This window comes from Rhinolophus ferrumequinum, chromosome 13 (genome assembly GCF_004115265.2).
Source record: "Rhinolophus ferrumequinum isolate MPI-CBG mRhiFer1 chromosome 13, mRhiFer1_v1.p, whole genome shotgun sequence".
Taxonomy (NCBI): Eukaryota; Metazoa; Chordata; class Mammalia; order Chiroptera; family Rhinolophidae; genus Rhinolophus; species Rhinolophus ferrumequinum.
Window position 1 is genome coordinate 69,517,987 of NC_046296.1, and position 24,324 is coordinate 69,542,310.

At 50.0% G+C, this 24,324-nt stretch overlaps 1 protein-coding gene across 1 annotated transcript in view; it reads right to left on the reverse strand.

The window, feature by feature from the left end:
- Window positions 1-768: 768 nt before the first annotated feature.
- The window catches only part of DCDC2C (doublecortin domain containing 2C), a 44,345-nt gene continuing 20,789 nt past the window's right edge, over window positions 769-24,324 (reverse strand). Inside the window, exons 5-10 of the mRNA XM_033124448.1 lie at window positions 18,322-18,459; window positions 17,448-17,490; window positions 13,719-13,845; window positions 11,620-11,720; window positions 3,142-3,213; window positions 769-867 (exon numbers count right to left, since the gene is read on the reverse strand). Coding sequence (XP_032980339.1) covers window positions 769-867; window positions 3,142-3,213; window positions 11,620-11,720; window positions 13,719-13,845; window positions 17,448-17,490; window positions 18,322-18,459 — 580 coding nt within the window. The remainder of the gene's footprint in view (window positions 868-3,141; window positions 3,214-11,619; window positions 11,721-13,718; window positions 13,846-17,447; window positions 17,491-18,321; window positions 18,460-24,324) is intronic.

Below are 24,324 nucleotides of genomic sequence, written 5' to 3' on the forward strand. Positions count from 1 at the left end.
TGCAAATGTCTTAATGCCACTGAACTGTACACTTAAAAATGGTTCTAGTGGCACATTTTTATGATACATATATATATATATATATATATATATATATATATATATATATATATATATTTTTTTTTACCACACACACAAAAACTTTAAATGAAAACAGAAACCCTGTAATCAAACTTCAAAAACAGAACAAACATTTTTAACATAATGTTCATAATAAAGTGCTCTCTCACAAATTTGCAAAGTCGTTGCCATTTTTCTCCAGGATTATATATTTAAGTTTAAGCAACTTATCACAGGTAACTGGAAACCACAACTGTTTGGTAAACACCTGCAGCAGATAAGGCACTGTCCTGGACAGTGTAAGGGACACATAGGATGACGAGGCACATCCTCGGCCCCTTAAGGATGTCACAATCCATTGAGAGAAGGACGTCACCACAGAAATGACATGCCTAAGAAACCTAATAGCTAATGTCAAATAAACATCACAGGGTTCACTCTTCAAAGAACAGACACATGAAACGGCAAGTGAAACTATACCTCCCAAGGGCAGGACAGCCCACTGGGGGCTACTGGCCAGGAAGTGGTATCTGAGTCGTTTTGCTTTACTGTCAGTACTCGTGTTAGTGGCTATGATCATGCATATAAAATTCTTGCTCTCTTTCTGATCCTTCAAAAACAGGGGCTAGATTTCAGGGCTGAAAACCTTCCATTCCACAGGGCGTTTCATGCCAGTAGGGAAGACACACCAACTCCGTTTTGTTCAGCTCATGCTGGAAGCAGATGGAGTGTGGACCTCACAGAGCTGCACATGTCTGCCCTCTTGTACCCGGTGACCAGAACACCTAACATCACAAAGCAATCGGCCTAGGAGGGAGAGACCAGGAAGCCTGGCACTATGAGTGCCTCTCCTGAGAAATTACACCCAAGCCTGATTCCCCGGGGGGAAGAAGACACAGCCAATGGGATCGTTCCAAACTGGGTTCATGTCCAAGCTCCCTGCGCCTTCCTCACTGCATGTCACTGTCCAGTTATTTAACTCTCGCCATCTCACTGTTATCAAATCTGCAGAGTGTGGTGCTGACACCTATGCTAGAGAATGCATGTGACGGTGAGATGGGACATAAGTGACAGGCGTGAACCTCCCTCCAGGCCATCCCTACCCCTCTTGATGTCATTAATGTTTGGGCAAGAGAATGAAGGCTTGATGCTCCTTATCACCTTCTTTTCCCCAAAGCATAGATTCTTAACCCAGATACCAAAACCCTAGCTGCTTGGGTTTGCCATCATTTTGATAATATTGCTTGCATTTAGAAAGACACTAAATCTGCTGGCTGACGTCAAGTTACTAAGACACACAAATGCTCCCAGAGGCCCAGCAGATTTACGCAACAAGTCAATAAGGTGTAGACGATGAATGTCAACAGTCAGTCGACACAGGTGCCCAGGTGATGATATAAACTTCATGCAGTCAAAACGCCTGTGTCCTATTTCCATTAAAATACGGCATTGGGTTACGCCATAACTGAGACAGAACCTCTCTCCTCTCCTCCACTCCCCCAACACACGTGATCTCTGCCGCGCTTCACTTAATGCCCTGGGGCAAACGGCTTCTTGGCCACCGGAACGCTCAGAACACAGTCTTACACCACGTCACCGGAGCAGTACACGACTCTCCCTCCTCCTCATTTGAAATCCTCCCTAACCATCCAGGCGCAGACAGTATACTTTTCCCCGAAAACTGGCTCCAAATCAAAAACATTCAAGAGTATGAGGAAGGAAAAAAATGATTGTTTGAAAGGTTATTCCCTTTGACTGTTTTAGATCCTAAACTCTGTTGGTGTTGAAAAACCGGGTCAAAGTTTTTGAGGACCCATGTCCTTCCCACAAATGGCCCTTTTCAAGGCGGACAAGAACAAGTGACAACTCCCTGTGGCCCTGACACCTTCCACAAGCCCCCCGCCCCCACCTCGGGCCATTTCTCCCTCCTCTTAAATGTGGGAGCTGGGAAGTTGTGGGGCAAGTTTAAGAGGAGAAAAGGATCACTGGCAAGGCTGTGGCACCCCCAGGTTTATTTATAGCTCGGAGGGTTCAGCATCAGAATAAACTCAAACTTGATATCCCAGATTTATTACACAACCTCCTGCCTGGGGCCAAAATTTAAAAACAAAAAACACCTTGAGGGAAAAAAAACTAGAGCTAGACTTTTGAAAATGAATTCCCAAAAAACCTATTTCTTAGCTACCTGAATTATATATTTAAAGTAAATTTTGTTGTAAATGTTCTCACCACAAAAAAAAAAGAAAGAAAGAAAGAAAATGGTAAGTACTGCGGTGATGATATGTTAATTAAACTTGATTGTGGTGACTATTGCACAATGTGTACAGACATCAAATTATCAAATATACGCAATTTTTAATTGCCAACTTTCCCTCAACAAAAAAAATCAAGATAACAGGAAATTTTGTGTTCCACTTATTTTGTACAGAAGAATCACAACCTCATAGCTTCCTGCACGAGGGCTCATCTAAAGTGTCTGGTAGGAAGACACACACAGGAGCCACACAGCCAGGCTCTCTTGTGCTCGCTGCTGCCACCTACAGGTGTCCACTGCACTTGCCCTGCTTCCCCAACAAGACACGCTATCACGTGACGCCAACGACCCACAACACGAGTGTCCACGGCGCCCATGAAAAGAGCCCCCCACGCTCCTGGGGCCACAGTCCACCTCCCCTGACTCTCCCTTCTAAAAATATATCTTGAAAGCAGTTGGGAAAGAATTTCTTGATCTGTGACTGAAAGTATATGTATGTATATATGTATGTATGTATGTATATATATATACATATACACACACACACACACACAAACACTTTCAGTACCGGAAAAGGTAATTAAGACAAGTATAGAAGCCATTAAAATGACTCATGTCGTTTCTGGCACACAAGAGACCTGATGCAAAGTACAGCCCACCTGGAAAACACACGCTATGCTCCAGTTTACGCTGATTTGTATCCCGGAACCGACAGGGCTCTCTCATTCTTTCTATGTCAAAGATGAGTGCACTCAACATGTTCAAAGGATAAAGAGGTGTCTTAGACCCACGCTATTACACGCAAAATAGAAACAGAAGTAGCTCACCTTCTTGTTGCTTTCAGAACCAGGGTCGTTACTGAGTATCTGGTCATCTTCTTTAACTGTCTCAGCTGGTACCTAGGCACAAAAGACACCATGTGTAGATGTAGTGGCAGTCAGCCTACGTCAGACCTTCCCGGGGAGGCTCAGAGCACGTGAAATCGTGTGGCTCTGAGACCACGTCCATGGACAGAGCTGAAACAGTCACTGCAGCTTCCCACAGTGGTTTCTTTTCCACAGCAATGCATCTGCTCTGCAGTTTTACTTTTGGTCCCACCAATGAAATGCCATCCTGTTTAATAAAATTGCTGGAGGAGTCTTTAAGGAGAAACACTATCAACGCTTTTTGTGTAAAATGAACGGACTGGTCAGCCACGTGCCTCTGGTCAGCAGGTAAGAAATGTCTCTCAAACCCCCAGGGCGCCTTGGGGACCCATCCAGCACCATGTTGTGTGTTCAGCAGACACCCGTCCAGCTGGCTGACCACACAGCAGTGTGTGCTCACTCTCCTGGCTGACACTTCCCAGTGTCAGGACTTGTTGGGCAAACACAATGACCATCTTAAATTAAATGGTGCCCTGAACCTCTCTCCAGTCTTGGGGGAAATCGTGTGGTTCTGCGGCCAAAAAAAAAAAAAAAAAGACTCCCACTGGGGCTACTTCTGTATCAGTCATTTCGTTCTGTATCAGTTACATTTCTGTGTCAGTCAGAGTAGGTGGGTGACCCTGCAGTCACCAGCAAACCAAGTGCGCCTGCAACATCCACTGAGGGCTTCTCGTCAGTCAGCCAGGATGCCACACTGATGAGGACCCCAACTCCTCAGGGCTCCATGGCCTCAGAGTCAGGAGGGCAGTGTGGCAAGCTCCATGCTGGCTCATAAGGTCTCTGCCTGGGAGCGTCACTTGTTACTTCCCCTCTCCTGTCACTGGTGAAGGCAGGTCACACAGTCACACTTGAGTTGAAGTGGGTGGAGAAGCACCCTCCTTCCAAGTGACCGGAACGGATGTCAGCCCCAGGGACACACTGGCTCCTGCCAGCTGACCCTTGAATGTGTAGCAAACGAGCTCCATGGCTCCAGTGCCATGGGGGTGAGTGTCCAGTTCAGCTGGTCCCATTAGCCCAGACCTCAGGTACCAGACTTTCTGAAACTTCAGACCAAGATTGAAGGAGCAATGCCTTCCTATATTTTCAGAGAAAACTCGTCACGAGGAGTAGAACTCTGTGGGGACTGTTCAAACCACATGAAAAACAATGTTAAAGTGCATTCTTCCAAAGAATAATTGATGTGAAGCCAATCACTGACGCACTGATTTATTTGGCAAGTGTCCACAGGACACCTACCACTGTCACACGGCGCTGAAGATACACTAGTGACAGTGAGGGCAGACACGCACGGCCCTCATGCAGCTCAGTGTCTTACGGGGAAGGCAACTATGAATTACACACACACACAATTAAGTGTGAAAGCACAGCTGCGATAGGGGCTACAAGCGAGCACGAAGCTGAAAGAGAATCTGATGGGATTTAACACACACGAGAGCCCAGCAAACGTTTCCTCTAGTGGGACCATTCATTTGAAATCTGAAGGACAAAAACACATTAATATATAAAAAGGAAAAGGAAGACCATCCCAGGCAAACGGGACCGTCTGTGTCCTCCCTGTTGCGGGAGGGGGCACTGAACTTCAGAGATACAGGGGTAGTCAGAATATGGGGAACTAGCGTGATCACAGCAGTGCAGCCAGAAGACGACAGGTCAGCGTGCCAGAGGTGGACACTGAGGGCTGGATCTCCTGACAGACTGACGAGGGGACGCTGACAGAACTTGACATGATCCGGACACAGAAGGGCTGAAAACAGCTGGTCTCAGGAATCTCTCATGAGTTTCTTTTTGTCGTACTGGCTGGATGGGTGCCACACATCTGCTGGGACTGGGAGAGAACAGAGTTTGGGGAGAGTGGAGAAGGACACCATGGGCTCATCCTCACTCTGCACAACTTCAGGATCGGAAAACATCTAATGAGTGACAAACTCCGCAGATGTGTGTATGTGTCTGGAGCTCAGAAAAGACAGCTGCACAGAACCTGAGGCCACACGATACAGAATTTCGCCCAGGAAAGAGGTCTAGAGGGATAAAACAAATGCTGTCCCATCCCTAATTTATATGGGACCCCAACATCTAGTGGTCAGGTAGAAGATAAGAAGCCTACGAAGAAAGAACGTGAGGCTGGGGAGATGGAAGGAAATTGGAAGACGGGTGGGTCTTGCCAAAGGAAGAGAATATTTCAGGGAAGAGAGAGTGGCCCAGACTGTCAAGTGTGATGAGAATGGAGAAACGTGTTGGATTTGGGGGTATGAGGTCAAGAGCTGTGCTGTGTCATGACGGGCAGAAGCCAGAAGAGGCCAAAGGGCGGGGGGTGGCGGGGAATGAAGGGAATGAGGAGCGACTGCCTCTGGCTTACAAGTGACAGGACGGGTGCTGCCCACAGAGGAGTGAGGCCAAGGGAGGGGTCAGCCTTGTTGGGTCACAGGAGTGCTTCCAGCATGTTTAACATCCAGCCAGGAGGGTTCAAACAAGGGAGAAGTCGAAATACCAAAAAACAAAAAGAGAATAAATAATTGACAGCTCAGCTCAGCTCCCTGAGAAGCTGTCAGGGGATAGGATTCAAAGCCCGGGAGAAGGTAGGAGGACGGACATTCCATTGTGAAGACGGGGAAGATCGGTGCCGTAAATAGTCACAGACACATAGCTACGTCTCTCACAGCCCTTCCTTACCTTGTTTGTAATATTTTTCCCGGTACTACACATAATTCAGGGGAGTCTGGGCCCCTTTCCAAACACCAGAAGTAAATGTTGATTCATCTACATCACCAAAGGTCAATTATACCTCCCCGGCTCGTGGTAAAAATTAGGCAGAGACAGGTGGAGGGTGTCTGGGGGTCCCTGCGAGAGCCTTTTCTCACTACCTGAAAAAGGCAGAGGGAAGAAGATGGTCTCTCCATTCTTCCTGTCCACGTTCACGAGTCTCAATGTGCCGCCCAGAGCTGAGGAAGGCAGGGTGGGGCATTGGGAAGAAGCCGTTCCTTTCTGGAAGCTCCCATTACATGGAAGGCCCCAGACTTCCATCACGCGTGCGATGCGTGTTCCCTACTGTTTATAGACACCTCTCTGAGGCTTTCTGTTCTTTAGGTCTGAAAGCATCATAATGGACAAAGCACTAACTGTGCTTTTGGATTTATCCATTCAGTGGATCCCCACGGGCCGCCGTTAGCTTGGCGTGAGCTACTCCACACGCCTGAAAGGACCCACAGTTTAAAGCTCCATCATGTTTTTTCTAGTTAAACAATTCAGAGCTTACACAAATTGGACTGACTAATTAGTCCACGTTACTTAGTTTGGCTTAGTGTCCCATTCTCAGCTCTTCCTCTGGTGTGTAACAGCTTAGAAGGTGGCGTGGCACGCACTGAGCGGTGGTTGCTGGGCCATCTACGGAAGGCGCTTTTTCTCAGGGACTCTGAACGTGACTGAATTTCAGCAGAGGCCAGAACTGGACCCAGACCTTCGTGATTTCAGAAGAAAATAAAGGGTGACTGAAGATGGAGTATAATCCATGTCACGATAGACGACCAGCAGTATCACACTTTCCAACAGCCACGTTGCTTCCAGGGTTTCGATCCCTGGCTTTCTCACCCTGTCACTTTCATCCTATTTCTCACACACCAGCTTTCCATCCTGTTCCAGAACCACTTGGTTCGGGACAAATGGGGTCAGTGACTGTGAAGCTTCACCACTCATGATGCAAGTAACCAAAGGCGCTCAGTTTACTGAAAATACAGTTTCTCTAACTGGGCACCTTGACTTTGCTTCTCTCACGAGCCAAAGACAGACATCAACAGAATTACTTGAAGGTCTCAATGTCAAGTTTGTTCTCAGGAATGAGCTTTTATGACTAGGAGCCCTGGAACGTAAGAATGTGGTCCTGACACATGCAGGAAAGAGGGGGTGTGTGGAAAATGAACCACAGGTGTCGGCTGATAGAAAACCACGGACTGAAGGTAGACAGTGAAGTATACGACCGGAAGTACAGACTTTGCTCTGTGGGTAAGTTAAAAAGAAAGCAATAGAAGACAAAACCAGGAAGAGCAGGAGCGTCTTAGAAATCAGAGCACAGGTGAAAACACAGTTAGCAGCCATCTTGGGCTGGCGGGAAAAGTAGCCTCAAAGCAGTTGTGACAGCTCTTTATCTCTCGGTTCCTGACACTCCCTGCCATGCTCCAAAGTGCAGACCATCCCTCTCTGCACAGCTTCTGGGACTCCTCGGACTGACTCGGAGGACCTGGGGACAAGCTTCTAGGCCCTGGGATGAAGGAAGCCTAAGGACCCCACACTGTCCTCCTTGCTCCTCGTCACAAAAAAGGGAACATTCCGTGATGTCCCCTCATAGCAGCAAAGGACGGCCCACCTTCTTCATTCATCAACACCTTAACTCCAGCTCCTCACTTAGCAATGGGAGTTTGGGGACGTGAGTCCTTTGGTGGCCTTAGTGAGGCCACTCGTCACTGAGCTCTGGTCCCCTGCGGCTACCGGGCATCAGGGGTGACAACTACCCCCGTCGGATGTGGACGAGTCCTACTTCCTGAGGTTCCCTTCTTCCGTCTAGGTTTGGGTCTCAATTCATAAATCCATTAGTTGGGATGTCATATTTGGTAACATTGTCTCTTTACAGTGACCCTGAGCTGGAGGAAGCACAGTCAGCTCCATGCAAACCTGAGTCCAACGAGTCAGAAACCCACAGGAAGCCCTACAGCTCCCCTGGAAGTCAGTGGTTTCGTATTAAGTCCGAACCCTCCTTGACAGACGCACTGGAAGTCCCAAGGGCACCTTCCCTTCCTCCACCAGGGAAACCAGGACCAGGGGCTGGACACCAGGCACTCCCCCAGCACACACACAAAACTCACCACGGACGTGGGTATCCAGGTGAGTGGGCCACTGTGATGTAGACGCCCACCCGGCGCCAGCATTGCCCAGGAGCAGAGCGTCTGCTGCTGTGATGAGAGAGGGTTCTCCGGGCCCCTGGGAACCACACCGTCTTGCTGCTCTGTGGGTGTCCCCACCTGTGCAGAAGTGCACCTGGACAGGGCCAGCACTGTGTGTCGGAGGGCAGTGAGGCTGACCAAAAGCTCAGGAAGCATTTCTAACCCTAGGACCGCTCTGAACCATTGAACATGGTAAAATGCACTGTGAGGCCCCACGCCAAAGAGAGGAAAGGCAGCCCCTCCCAAAAGGACTGACCGCAGGGTCAGTCAGGCACCATGGATCTATCCACATGGTCTGAACTCACTTTACCCTGAGCGCCTCTCAGCCTTTATCCAGCCATGTGGGACTTTCTCGCATCTGTTCAGTGGGATTTAGCAAACATTTGCCGGACACCTACTATGTGTCAGGAAATGAGAAGGTGGGTGACAACAGTCCCTTCCCCAGCTGAGCTGTGCAGGAAGGTTCTTCCCCGCGCTCGCTCTCTCCAGCCCCTCATGTCTGGCACCCCAGGTAGCAGCAGTCCCTCGTCACCTGAGGCCCCAGCTCTCATTTGGTCACACACCACATACATCACGTGTGACAGGAAGAGCTGCAACCCCAGCTCACACTAAACAAGTCTTGATGCCAACTGATGCAGTCAGAGATGAGAGTCTCTGTCTCCTGGTCCTTCAAGGTCACGGAACTTGCTTTAATACTGACTTCTGACAACTAGAGAGTCTGTTCACTGAGACATCAGCCCTCCTTGGGGTGAAGAAGAATCGAGAGACAGAAAGTAACACCACCAGCCTTTCTGTGCCTCTGAAGGCCTGTCCTCGCCCGCTGGCCGGCTCCCTGCTGCCCTCCGGCCTCCGCCCTCACCCTCACTGATCACCCGCTGACGCTCCTCTTTCCTCTCCCCGCATGGTCTGTGGGGTGACCCAGCTCACTCCACAGCCTCCACCACAATGAGACTCAACACGCTGGCCACGGGAACATAGGAGCGTGTGCACTGCACACTGCGGTTTTACCTGTTCTTACCTGGGGTTTTACCTGTGCTTTACCTGTGCTTAACACTCACGTCAGACACTCAGTCTGCAACACAGGAAATACACAGTAAGCAATGGAACAACAACAATGATCAGTGTTGGACGGGGAATGATAAATTTGGTCTAAAAGTAACTGCCTAAAATGTTTTAGTTTATTTTTTACTATCAAAATGCTTAAATGCACAATAAAAATATTTAAACTGTTAGCTTGGGTTTTAAGGAAAAAAACCAAATCTTTTGGTCATTTTTTGTCTTGTCAAGGAAAAGAATAAATAATATTACTAGTGATTTAGAAAATACAACAGGACACATGGGGAAAGTGTTCAAAATGTCAAAAGGAAGTGGAAAGCTAGTACATTAAGATACAGTCTGTAACATTTTTAAAATATGTCACAGGAAAGAAAAATAGCAGAAATTAAAAATAAATGGCAATGTTAAGAGTGATGATTACCAAAGGAGGAGCAGAAAAGCTTGCTGGTCACCGGGGTTTGGTGCTATGTAATTACACACGCAGGGTTGGGACCTAGTCTATTTAGGAGAGATGAAAATGGGGCTGACATGCTAATATTGACCTTTTACAAAATGTAAATTTTTTTTCTCAACTACTAACAATTGGAAATGTACTCTCAGTTCTTTCAGGTAGACACTGGAGGAAAAGGTGTGCGTTTTAGAGCTGGCCTGGCCCAGCCGTCCCTGTGCAGAAGCAGAGACGAGGCTGGAGGACAGTGGAGACCTGCCCCTGCACCGGGGTTGGGGACAGAGCTGGGCTGGAATCCCGGCCTGACCCTCCATTTTCACCGCTGTCCAGGCACAAGGCTTTGATGGCGGCACCCCGTCCTTTCTCACTCTCCCGTGCCTCCCTCTCCCATCTCACCTGTTTCCCACATCTCCCCCTGCACCCTCCATAGGACCCCACTCCACTTCCCCATGAAGCTAGGAGAAGGCAAATGCTTCACAGGCCCCGGGCTGGGAACTCACATGTGCGTTCCTTCACTTAGCCCCACACGCCCCTGCACGGACTTATACCCCCATCGCCTGGGTAAGCAGACTGAGGCCCAAGGTCAGAAAGCTGGGAAGTGACCGGCCCATGGCTGCCTTCACTCGGTCATTCTGTCACTTCATCACTCCATCATCCTGTCTGTCACTCCTTCACTCTGTCACCCTGTCCATCACTCCATCACTCTGTCATCCCGTCTGTCACTCCATCACTCCATCATCCTGTCTGTCACTCCATCATCCCGTCTGTCACTCCATCGCTCCATCATCCTGTCTGTCACTCCATCATCCCGTCTGTCACTCCATCGCTCCATCATCCTGTCTGTCACTCCATCATCCTGTCTGTCACTCCATCATCCCGTCTGTCACTCCATCACTCCATCATCCTGTCTGTCACTCCATCATCCCGTCTGTCACTCCATCGCTCCATCATCCTGTCTGTCACTCCATCATCCTGTCTGTCACTCCATCGCTCCATCATCCTGTCTGTCACTCCATCATCCTGTCTGTCACTCCATCATCCTGTCTGTCACTCCATCACTTCGTCATTCTGTCACTCCATCACTCCATCATCCTGTCTGTCACTCCTTCACTCTGTCACCCTGTCCATCACTCCATCACTCTGTCATCCCGTCTGTCACTCCATCACTCCATCATCCTGTCACTCCATCATCCCGTCTGTCACTCCATCACTCCATCATCCTGTCTGTCACTCTGTCATCCTGTCTGTCACTCCATCACTCCATCATCCTGTCTGTCACTCCATCATCCTGTCTGTCACTCCATCACTTGGTCATCCTGTCACTCCTTCATTCTGTCATCCCGTCTGTCACTCCATCACTCCATCATCCTGTCTGTCACTCTGTCATCCTGTCTGTCACTCCATCACTCCATCATCCTGTCTGTCACTCCATCACTTGGTCATCCTGTCACTCCTTCATTCTGTCATCCCGTCTGTCACTCCATCACTTGGTCATCCTGTCACTCCATCATATCATCCCATCTGTAACTCCATCACTCCACAGATGATTATTAAGCGCCTCCAACCTGCCACAAACTCTACTAGGAACAAAGGCCATAGCAGTGAGCAAAGCAGACCCTTTCCTCCCTTATGGGGTTAGAGCTTAGTGGAGCAAAGAGATAGTAATGCAAGAATGACAGAACTAAATACGCTGTCACAAACCATGACAAGTGTTAAGAAGGGTCCTGGTAGCAGAAGAGCATGTGAGGGAGAGCTGGGCAGACAGGAAATGTGTGACATAGGATCTGAAGGACGAGCAACAGCCAACTGGAGGGGACCCAGAACATTCCAGAGGCCAGGGAGAGCTTGGGGAGGGGTTGGGGATGAGAGGCAAGCAGGCAGACAGGGGCTGACAAAGCAGAGGCAAGGAGGCGGCGGCACTGCCGTGCGATGCTTGCAACCCACCTGGTCCACAGGCACCTCCACCTGCACGTCCTGGGCCTCCTTAACTTCTGGTGCCCCTTGGGTTTCCATGTTAGGAGTCTGGGCTTTATACACGTCATCTTCTGGAGAAAAATAACACAGATAGGGTTTTCAAACCAATGTCCATTGTACATTTTCTGACCCAACCCAGAGTTACAGCTCAGCATCCTCTGAGCTTCTTGTGTCACCGTCAGACATCCTGGCCTGGGGACCCCAGGCCCCACCAGCCAGCTCACCTCATTTGCCATAGCCCTTGCTTTTGCTCCAGTCCAGGCAGGGGCTTGGTGGGCCTAGATGTCTCTTTGTCTGCATATGTTCTTGTCCCCACAAAGATCCTGGACCCACGCTCTGTCCCACCTACCATGGGACTCATCCCAGAGACAAAGGAGACTGAACGTTCATCAAGCGTGTGTCCAGTTAATTCACTTAGAAAGAAACACAAAACAACCTGCCTGACATCAAAGTCAGATTTTAAGGGCATCCAACTTTACAACTTCAAATTACTTCAAGACCTGGGTTGGAACTTGAGTTTTCACAAACTGTGTGCTAAACTTGGGCATGGTCAGGTACTCCAGGTAGTTGACCAATAAAAATCATTCTAATTAGCTTTGCAATTGGATGCCATAAATCCTTATAAAATTCCAAGGTTCTTGAAAAGTTTATGCTCACCCTTGTCGGGCAGAAGCAACAGGTGACAGCAAAAGATAAAGAAGTGGGCCAGCCACTTCCTTCAATACCCAAAGGCCCACAGATGGGGCCACTGACGAACTCCATGGTCCAAAGTGGGAACTCCGACCACAGTCCCTTTCACGTCTCGTTCAAGCGTCCTGGGCTTCCCTCAGCCCTGACCGGTCTGTGCTGGTCTTTCACTGCCCTCCCCGGCCCTCAGCCCCAGGAGGACACCCCTGCTCTCAGGTGACGGGCAGCATTCACCGGAAGCCCGAGTCCCAGGCATCCTCTGCATTTGATATTATTGCTCCAGCAACCATGGGGCAAACCCACTTGGCCCGTTTGCAGATAAGGCACTTGCCCAGGGTCACCCGTTCACTGGGGAACTGGAGCCCCATTGCCCACGCTGCTGCCCACAGGCAGGTCTGGCATGTGTCCGGCAGCCCGAGCTGCTCGTGCAGGGTGTGTTTTGCCAAGACATGTCACATGGTGGCTCCATTTTCTATTACTGTGGATTCAGTATTTCAGGGGGCATAGGTTCGACAGGCTCTGGTCTTAGAACCAAGCTGACCATGGTCAGGCTGTAGGTGAACAGCGGGTCCTACATGCTCACATGTCTGCTGGGTTGTGAGCGTGGAGGGGGAACCACGTCAAAACAGCCCGTGTCTCCATCAGTGCCCGACACACTCATGGGAGCTGGAAGGGCCAGCAGAGGGACAGGAGCAGGAGAAGGCGCTCGGGGTACCCCGGCTGCAGCTGGAGGTCAGCAGGAGGGGGGAGCAGAGGACAAAGCCGAGGTGCACTGCATGGCAATGAAAGCCAAGGTAGAAGAGGTTTTAGGGCAAACGGCTTCCAAACGGGTCAGATGCTGCAGAGAAGGGAGGGCCACCCGCCCCCCACAACCCGTGACCTGGCACCCAGTCCAAGCCCCATAATTGGCGAGGTACTGGTGCAGTAGCAGAGGCAGTGACAGGTCCTGTGTATACAATTACTCCACTTTAAAATCATTTCAAAGTTTCATCTTTTAACTGTCTCTCACACGCATAAAGTAAACCCAAACAATTCAGTTGGCTTTTGTTTTCACATGTCCCCCAAAGGGTTGATTTGTTGCTGGGCTGTTTCCTGCGTCTTTGTTCCTTAGGGAAAATGTCCCCCCACCCCCTGCCATATACGCGTGGAGGACAGGGTTTCTCTGAAATACTCTACTCATCGTGGACGGCATCCCTTGCTCTCAGCGCTGGAATTCTGTGTCACTACTGTCCCCACCACGGCCCTATGTGCTGACCATGTTATTAGTAAATGGAGTGTATAGAGCGTAGCTTTGCAGTAAGAAACTGGTCTAAGAACCCACTGTTAATATGGTCCCATTTTTATGTCCGACCACGAAAGGGACTGTCACAATGTCACATTACCTGCACCGCTGTGGACTAAAGGCTCTCCCACTGTTTCCTTCTTTTCTTCTTTGGCGTAAAAGACAGAATCCTGTGCTTTAGGTGCAGTGCCGTCCTGTCTGTGAGGTTCTTTTCCTTTGGGGTCCCCCTAGGGCACAGATTAAGAATAAGAGTGTTAGGAACGGCCGTGTCTACGTCTTACCAGCTATTCGGAGAAGCATCAGGGACAGCCGCCGCTCCTTGGTGAAACGGGGGATTCAGAGCCCGCCCCTCCTGCACTGTCTGGTCCTAAAGATCTACATGATCCTTCTCAGCATCATTGACATCTGCTTGCTGCGACCATTTTCCGTATCTCTAGTCTCTAAGACAAAGACACTATGCATTTATCTTATTCTCTTGGAAATACACTCAAAGGACAATGACAGAGAAATCCCACCCACTCTCATTATGAGGGCACAGAAGCAGCCATGACACAGAGCCAAGGGCACGGAACAACCCAAACTGCCCACGTTTGACTACCAGCCGTCACCCCAGGCGCTGCGGCGTGATGAAGCGAGACGGCCCCACACCGACCTGGGCACACAAAGAACTTCCAGGACGGCAGGATTCAGGGGACGAGTGGGTACACTGTCATTAACCCAACCGTATTCTTTAGTCTCATACTTTACGTAATAGACGCATAATGGGAATGCAAGATTTTAAAACACCTTGTTTCTACGAACTATGGGGAAACCTAGGGCCGCGCTGGTCTGGCCTCTTGTCAAGTCACGAGTGAGGACCACCCACCCTCTTCTTCTCACCCAGTGGCTCCCAGCTCCCTTCCTTATCCTTCCACACGTTTTCCCACAGTACCTATGTAATCTACAGATAATTTCTGACGTTTGCTGTATCTTTCGCCACTGGCACGTCAAACGCGCCATGAGGGCCAGCTTGTTTGTTTGTTTGATTGACTGCTTTTCTAGTGTGAACTCCCAGAGCCCAGAACAGTGCCCAGGCAGTCGATAAGAACAAGCGAGCACGGCTGGGACGGCTCTGCTCACCCACCTTCACACACCTGAAGGAGGAGTCCCAGCGTTAGGAGGACGTTCGGATGCCGCCGCTTCCTCAGCACTGCGACCTGTGGCCTCTGCGCACCCCTGCTCCCTGCCCCCCCACCCCGCCTCCCGCTCCCCACCCCTCACCGCTCAGGCTTTGGCACCGCACACCTTTCCACCACAGCTCAGCCACCTGCACCTCCCGTCCTGCCCTGCTTCCTAGCCTATGACTGGTCACCCCTCGAGTCACCTCCAGGCCTGACCTCAGAGGTCCCTGTGTGTGTCTCTACAACACTTCCTCCTGTCATCCCCAGAATACAGGCCTTGCCATCGGTGCACTCCTGGTACTGAACAAAGAGTGGGCTCTTTCCATATGTGTGTGCGTGTCCAACGAGGTGATCATAACAGCAGCCCAGTAAGTCCTTGCTGATGCAATGAGCTGCTGGGCAAATGCGGAAAAGGTAGGAAAACCTGGGACCCTTCAGACAAGGAAAGGTGGGGGCGTGTACTCGGAATCACTTGTGGAGACCAAGAATCTCCTCACATACACTCATGCACACACACATGCACACGTGCAGACATACACACACATGCACACACGTACACACATGCTATCTCTTTTTTCTAAACTATCGAGGAGTACGTTGCATACATCACGCCTCTTCCCCACTAATTCGTCAGTTAATACTGAAGATGCATGACCTAGCTAACACCTTAGGGTGCATTTCCTAACAACAGAGACAGCCTTATGTAATTACAGGACAGTTACAAATAACCTCAAAATAATACTTCCAGCTACTCTACCCTCCACACTCCAATTCTGTCGTTGTCCAAATAACGCCCTCGGTGGGATTTTTCCTCAAGTGAAGGCCAGTCTTGGATCACATGTCACATGTAGCTGTCGTGTCCCCTTCGTCTCCTTTAACCTGGAACCACTCCTCAGGCTTCCTTTGTGTTCCCTGACACGGGCACTTTGGAAGAACACAGGCCTGTTTTCTAGGAAGAACGTGAAGGTGGCTTTGTGTGGTGCCTCTGCATAAAGAGACGAAGGTCGCCCCTCCCTGGCTGGATCCTACGTGGTCAGGTCCCTTCCCAGGCACCACAGCTGGAGGCCCAGAATCACTGTCTCCTTCCCTGGGATGTGGACATGCGGTCAGGGCTAATAGCTCCTCCCGAGCAGCGCGCCTCGTCCCCTCCAGCCAACACCGACACAGGACGTGCAAATTTCCAGCTCTCCACCATAACCCCCACACTTGACTTTGATTCCTGTGTGAGTCTTGACATAAGATGCTTTCAAAGAAGCTGTAAACGACTCTCATTGAAGTGGATAATCTTATTTAAACAGATCAAATTGTAATGTAAGTTGGAAAAATTAAAAAGAAAGCAACAAAATATTTACATCATTCCACTTAAATGAAGAAAATGTAATAACCCCTGAAAAATACATGAAGACCTTACAAAGTGTCTGTAGACCCACACCTGTCAGGATGACTAGGCTCGCATGTCCCCGTGCCCACACACATGTGACACAACTGGAAACAGACATGAAAGGCCTGGGCGTGCAGCTGAGACAGTGGACACTGAGAGGAGGACAGCCTTTCTCAGAAGAGTGGTGCACGCAGACTGGCTTCACAGAATCTCTCTGGCCACTCTGGAGCTGGCATACAGTGGGTCTCCCTGAGTGTCACCCCCACACACACCCCAGCTCTGTGCCAGGCATGGCACTCCCTCACGTTTTATCTCAGTGCCCTCCAGACGCCATGGGACTGATCACAGTGTCTGTCCTGGGTGGTATGAGGTCTGCAGGACCTAAGGATTCCAGAGTGTGCTGGGCACGCAGGACTCACGGACTGTCAGAGCTGAAGGCCTGAGCGTCAATGGGTGGACAGGCTTGAATCCTGAGCTGCAGCGAGCAGTCAGGGGTGATTAAAGATAGTTAGAGATCTGAGCTGTAACAGGGGAAAGCAAATCCTGCCTGTTGGTGGATGGTGGGAAAGGTGGATGAAGACACTGGAGAGCCCTCAGGCCAGGTGTCACACTGGGGGGTGCGGGGGGGCGTGCCCCAGCTAAGGAGCCAGAAAGGTAGAGACCAGCAAGTAGCAGCATTCAGCAGCTTTGATGCATAAACAGTGGTGCCGGTAAAGCCACTGACACAGTTTTCTAAGATGGGTAGAGGCATAAGATCACCACATGAACAGGTTACAAGGACGTGTAAGGGCCTCTGAGCTCTGGTTTCTACCTGCCTTTCCCGTCTCATATCCTCACACTTCCTTGCCTTTCTTTCTCAAGCTTTAAGGTGTAACATCAAACCGTGTGTAGATCACACACACACACACACACACACACACACACACACACCCAGAGCGCGCTGTTTCTCACCTCGGTGCCTCACTCCAGCCGCCACATGTCCCTGAACCGTCTTCCCCCAGCTCCCGCCGGGCACACCCAGCTGCACCAAGCCGGCTCCCTTTCACTCCTATCTGTCCCAAGACCTGGGTGTATTTTTATCTTCACACTCACTGTGTTCTAGGCTCTGAGCTTCAGCTACACCCCTAGTCTCCAACTCACTCACTCCCAGGACTCAGCCCGCCACCAAACAATGCCAGGCAGCTCTGTCCGGCAGCGCGGGGAAACTTCGCCTGTGGCATCCCCGCGCTAACACCAGGAGACACCAGACCAGTCAGGTTGCTGTCTTTCCTTTTTAACAAGTACTCACTTTTTTCTTTCTTTGTGAGTATTTCTCGATGTCCATGTACTTTCTGAAAGACAAAGGACAGTCAGCTTGAACTGTGTGAAGCTCGGCCAAAACCAACTGGATAAAACTGTAGCGTGCAGCCTTGGCTCTCAGGAGGGATGCCCAGGACGGGGCCGCTTACGGCCCCAGAGGATGCGGCTCGCATGGCCTCCCAGCCTCAGGAGTAGGACGGGCCCCCAAGGAAGTCTGTTTGACTGCCTTGCTGGAGAGCTTTGAAAATCCGAGGCTTTCCTGCCTCAGGAGAAGGCCGCTGGGCGTCCCTCAGGCTTAAGTCTATGAGGCAACAAGAAGGACAGTCATCTCCTTTCATGTGAGGGGACAGGAGTTCCCACCGACGTCTTCCTCTTCCTTCCAGTCCCTTCGTGTACACACACACACACACACACACACACACACACACACAGTGCTGGGCCACTGTCACACTCACCACGTTTCTCCCCAGGAGAGATTGCCGCCCCTACGCAAACCCCGCATTTTAGGTAAGGAAAACCGAGCTTTGTGCTGACGGAGCACGGGCCGTCATCCCCTGTCCCGGGGCCGGTCCTGCAACTGTTTTGCACACTGAGACTTAGACTCTTGACCTCTAAGACTCCCAGGGTCCCCCAGGAGAAAACAATGGACTCCACACGAGATCTCACTGTCCTTGTGAACCCATCAAACAGCAGTAGTCCCTCCATGCCTGATTTTGAAAATCTAAAACTATATCACATATAAAATGAGAATATCAAGTTTCACTACAGAAAACTAGCCGGTAGCCCAACTGGCCCCATTTGGGGGAGACCCGGGGAAAAGCCAATTTTAGCAACGCAGGTAGGAAAGGAATAAGTGTGCTCACTGTTGGACCTCAGTGGGGACCTTGGGGCACTGCCAGTAAGGGAAGTATTTGAAGGTCTCCAGTCCTGCCGCCACATAAAAATGGTTGTCTTGCAAATCCTTTGAGTTGTCCAAAATGTGCCCGTTCATTGTAAACAATCTGCAAAGAGAGAGAGAAGAAATCGGTTGGAGGTTTCAGACCGGCGGCATCGGGGCTGGGGTGACTGTATGCAGACGCCATGAGCGCTATGTGCGCCCCAGGCTCCAGTGCACTCGTGACCCAGCGCAACCCAAACGGGCTAATTAAACCTGGGGGCAGGGGTGCTCATCCAGGATTAGGCTCGCTTTCCAGTCTAGATTTTTTCAATTAAAGTATATTTTTAATTATGTACAAGCACTCAGAGGCCCTCAAGAGCATTTTAAACTCCTGGTTGGTGATCAGTTAATTTTAACTAAGAGCAGCTAAAATTAATACAAATTGGCTTATATTGTTATAACAATACTTGGAAAACAAACCAACATTTATTAGCAAATACTCTTTTTCATAACCACCAAGAGACTGACATTTGTCTGCTTTTTATCCTGTACCTGTCTTGGCACAAATTCACTCACTAGTTCATTTATTTGAGAGAGAATTCCGTTATTCGGGGCTGAGCACCTCTCATGCGCTAGACAATGAGGTGGGCATTGCCTTGGCTGAAAACAGGAATAAGAAAGTCGCTTCCCCAAAGTCAAAAGTGCTGAAACCTCTCAAGACACGGGTGGCCAGCAAAGGACCACGTGCGGGGCTTCCAAGCGGAGTGAGGGGACGCTCAGGTGCAGGTGTCACAGAGGTGGAAGGTTGGGCAGAATGTCCTCATGTGAAGCTCAGGTGCAGCAGGCGGGGCCTGTGCAAAAAGCCAGGACACGGACGTGAAACGAGACTCGGAACTCGAACGTCGACTCCCGGAGCCTGGAACTCCAGGACAGGCATTTACAATTGGCTCAGCGAGTGGCGATTTCCACAGCAGGGCAGGGGAACACTATGTTTAAACAACAGTGGGCTGAGCGCTGTGGGGAGTGTGATGGGGAAAAACCTCCCCGCAAGGAGACAAAGGTCACTGCCAGCCAGCTGTGCCATCGGCCATGAATATGATGAGTGCAAGCACAGGATGGAAAGAAGCGGAGGAACGAGAGCACTTGAGAAAGGGAGCACATGCCGAACTTATGCTTCCTCTCCCTCTGTCCTCAGACCTCAGTGTGCCTCAGAAGCACCCGGAATGCTTGCTGACACTCAGAGGGCGAGGCCCCAGCCTCGGAGGCTGACTTCGTGATGACCCTCAAATTCACCTCCAAGTGCTCAGCTTGTACGACACGGCCACCTCAGGCCAACCCTGGAGGAACGAGAAGGACTTCAAGCTGCGAGAGAACTGGGAGAAGCCACCAGAGGGTGTAGGGAAGTGGCACCTGTGACAAGAAGCACAAGGTTTCCAGGGGAAAAGCAACACTTTGAATCCTATTCTCCTGCCATTGCCTTGGGCCGATCAGTGCCCAGGAGAAATCAGGGAAGCACACACGTGCTCAGCAGGCGAGGGGCTGAGGGGACGAGGGGGCTGATGGCTGCAGTCCCGAGGGCGCCCCCACCCAGAGCGGCTGCACCGTGGCCTGGAGAGTCGGCCCTAAGGGGTGGAGCGGTCAGTAGATGCCCCCGAGGCAGAAGTGTTGGAACAGATGGACCAAGGATGTAACATGAAAATGAAAAATGTTATAAAAGAAATAACGGGAGATATTATCAATATGAAACAACAAACCATAAAAAAGAAACAAGTAGAAATACTGACTTGAAACAAGAATAGTGGAGACAAAGAACACGATAATGAGATGAACAGCAGAAAGGATAAGGTAAGAAACAAATTACTGCTGGGAAGACAAAGTCAAGGAACTCTTCCAGAAGGAAGCACAAAATAAGAAACAGAATATATAGAAGTCAAGAAATAAGAATGAGGGGCCGGCCCGGTGGCTCAGGTGGTTGGAGCGCCGTGCTCCTAACCCTGAGGTCGCCAGTTCGATTCCCACATGGGCCAGTGAGCTGCGCCCTCTACAGCTAAGACTGTGAACAACGGCTCTCCCTGGAGCTGGGCTGCCGTGAGCTGTGCTGCCATGAGCTGCCGCGGGCTGCTGCGTGCTGCCATGAGCGGCCGGTGGCCACCGTGAGTGGCCAGCAGCCATTGTGAGCGGCCGGCAGTGCTGTGAGTGGCCGACCGACCGGCAACCGACTGCCTCAGCCGGCGGGGAGTGCAAGGCCCATAACACCAGCACGGGCCAGGGAGCTGTGTCCTACACAACTAGACTGAGAAACAACGGCTTGAACCGGAGTGGGGGCGCCAGGGAGAGACAGATGAAGGTGAAGAAAATAAAAGTTAAGAAAGAAAGAAAGAAAAGAAAAGAAAGAAAGAAAGAGCACAAGTGCCAAAATGCAGATAATAAGAACCCCCAAAATAAGTCAAAAGAGTGGAAGGGAAGAAATGTGTGTAGAAATAATGAAGATTAATTTCACAGAATTAAAGAAAGAGGGAAGGCCTCAAACTGATGGTGCCTTTTACAGAAGCAAGAAGGGTAGTGAGTGGAGCTGAGTGGAGCTGACGGCCTGGGGTGGAGGGAGGTGCATGCCAGAAATGAGCTGTCAGCGTGGTGTCCTAGGAACCAACGGGCCCTGCAAACACTCAGCTCCAGTGGCCCAGCATTCACCAAGAGAGCTCTGGGTCTCGTTCAAGCCAAAGGAGGCCTGCGAGGAGATTAGTTGTTTGTGTGTTTTCAGAATGTAAGTGTTCTCTTCACTCAGTGATGACACAAAATAAGCATAAGCAAAAGAACAGGACTTCAGATGATTCAGTGAAGGAGCTGGGTGACCGCCACAGCTGCCAACGCATGGGTCAGACCCACTGGGCCAGAGGCCACCTGGCTGGGCCCAAGCCTGAGAGCCGACGGCTGCGCGACGCTCCCTCCAACTCTGCTCCTACAGGAGAGGTTCCAAGTCTGCTCCTTGAGTGGACAGGGCTGACATGAAGAGTAAACTGGAATTTGTTAGTGGCGTGAAACAGGAAGACTTTTCTAGAAGAAAATTCTGCTCGTGGAGACATGGAAGTGTGCGTCTGTGGGGCACGCTCCCTCACACGTTCATCGACGTGCACGTGAGAGCCTACACGTGATGTTTACAGAAGTGCAGGGTTTGCTGACGTGTGAACTATGTGGAAATGAGTGACAGGAACAGGGGCGCCCAGTGAGATCGTGTATATAAATAACAGTGTTTCTCACTATAAAACATTCGGTCAACACTAGGTGTTTTTATAATAACCTATCTCAGAAGGTGTGAGGGCTAATGAAGCACCATTTGGAAAACTGTTCTGTAACCTGGAAGGCATTATAAAAATGTCAATGATTAAATGATTTTTTTTTCATATAAGATGAGGATATAGTGGAAAACGTCATTTTTTTTCTTAATCCTTTCTGTTCTCAATAGACAGCCAATTTGGCTATTTTCCCAAAATAAATATACAGTCTGCCTTAAAGGAATTTTGATATATTATCTTTAACAAGATTCCTTTTTAAGTGCATGTAGCTCTTCAAAGACATGTCTGATTTTCAGCTGAGGTTTCAACATCTCTGGGTGCAGAGTTTAGCCTGGGCACCCTGAAACCTGGACTCATGGTCCCCGGGTCTCAGATGTCAGCTCAGCCAGTCTCCTCACTACTGAGGGGTCACAACGCAGAAACTTACCAGACAGTCTCAAGCTTTAAGAAGCTTAAAACATAGTACGGGAGAGATGAGAGATGAGAGCCCACCTGTCCCCATCATCGAGGGTGAGTAGAGTTGTTGAGTAATTGTGCCCCAGGACTCAGCCTTCAGCCATCCCCTCAAACACTAACTCTTCACATCCAACCCCACAACTTCAAAAACCATCCACTATGCAGACACAGCGCTAGTTTATTCCTCCAACCTGACTCTTCCCAAACCTTCAGACTCACACAGCCAACTTGGCACACGCCACTCAGATGGCCAATATCATCGCAAACGACACAAGCCCCAAAATCAACTCCCTGAAAACACACTGCCCCTTCCACTTTTCCCATCTCAGGAAATGTCACCACCGATCACCCAGGTATCTGACCGAAAAGCTGGGAGCTATCCTTGACCCCTGCCCTCCTTCCCTCCTTTTTTCTTTCCTTCTTTCTGACACAAGACAAAGTCCTAACAGAAAGCTCAGCTGGACCATACTAACCTTACCTAAGTAATGATACATGTAGCTATATGCAAATGACATCTCTAACACATGTTGAACTTCGGCTGTAGTTTTGTTCAAAAGCAATATATCCACTGATAATGAAACAATGTATATGTGATATTGCTCTTTCTTGCTTACTAGTTGTACTTTCTACATATTTCTTTTAGTTCTAAGCTCTGTACTTTTTCTAAAGTCAACCGTGAAGAACTAATTTAAGTCCAGGGAAAAACAAAGAAAACTTTAGTGATCTCATGCCCTATTTTGCTCTCCAAATACCCTATTTCCTTGCTTGCTTCTCCTGTACATGGGTTTTCTCTCTTCCTTTCGCCACTACCATTTTAGATGTGAAACTTATGATTAATTGCACAGTTTTTCCTGGCTTCTGGCAAAAATACACACAAGTCTACCTGCTCCGCACACTAGTCCCTATTTCTTTAAGAATAATGCGCTGACGTTTATAACTGCATTATGGAACCATCTGGGCATTACAGTACTGAGGTTCATACATCGAAGCTCCCTGGAGCACTCAGGTCTCTCCGTGTCCCAGCAGTTTCTGTCCTACTCACGAGTGGACACAGCAGTTTCACTGTTGGTGTCCCAACTGTCGACCATAAACCAATCTTTTATGTTTTACTTTACGTCCAATAGAGTTAATTGACAAAAAAATGAAACAGGAGAAAATATGTTTGCTCGTCCACCCCGATGCCTGCCACGGAGACCACCCCTGCCCATAGAGACGATTCTTGTACCACTCAGCATCTAACACATGTCCTCACTTTTCAACTTGAAGGATTTCTGTCTCCCCGACACATTCTCAGCTCACACCCACGCAGGGTGGTGGGTCTTCTATCACCCAGCGGTGTCCCAACAGGGAGGTCTTTCCCTCCTAGCCTCTCTCTCCACTCTAACAGCCAGGACCCTGGTCCCGGATTCACTCCCACACCAGCTCTGTGTTCACCTGCTTCACCTCCCACCCTGCTCACACCCCACACCTGTTTCCGGGTTGACCTCCCCACCCATCTGCCTTCTCCTGTCATCCCAGCTGCTGAGGATCAGAGAATAGCACAGTCTCACACCAGCTCTCGGCACCCAGTCCTGCTGGGCCCTCGTCGCACTCAGCAATCCTCCTTCCCCGTCTCTCTGGCTGTCCCCGCTTCTCCTCCTGTCCATTCACAAGGGACAGCCTCTCACCACCCATCCTCCAGGTCACACCACCTTCCGCCTGCCTCACCCCACCCCACCCTCCAGTCCACTGTCACGACTGCCACGCCAGCTGTCGTCCACACAAACCCAGTGGCTACAGGGTTGCAAGGCGCTTGCCTGGCCTGTAGGCCTTTGAGGCCTGGGTTCCTGACAGCTGTGCCAGCCTCAGGCCTCGCTGCTTGTTCACAGTCGTGCTGAATCGTGTGTGAGGAACAGTACTTACTGCAAACAGACTGCCTGTTCAAGTCATTACCACCAGTCCCATTTAATGCTCACTGTATACCAAGCACTATTTAAGCACTTTACACACATTATGACTCTTGGAAGTAGGTACTATTACGATTTCCTATTTTCTAGATGATGTGCTGTTTTCTAAAAGTCAAGCATGTGCCTGAGGTCACCTGATGCAGGTGGCAGACACCCATCAGGCTTCCGGTCAGCCAGCGGCCACGGCCCCCCTGCTGCCTCCTTCCTACAAGATTCATCTCCCCACTAACCAGCCTCAGACACTGGCGCCCCATGTGACTCCCCGGCATCTCCTGACCACCAAGGGGCCTCGTT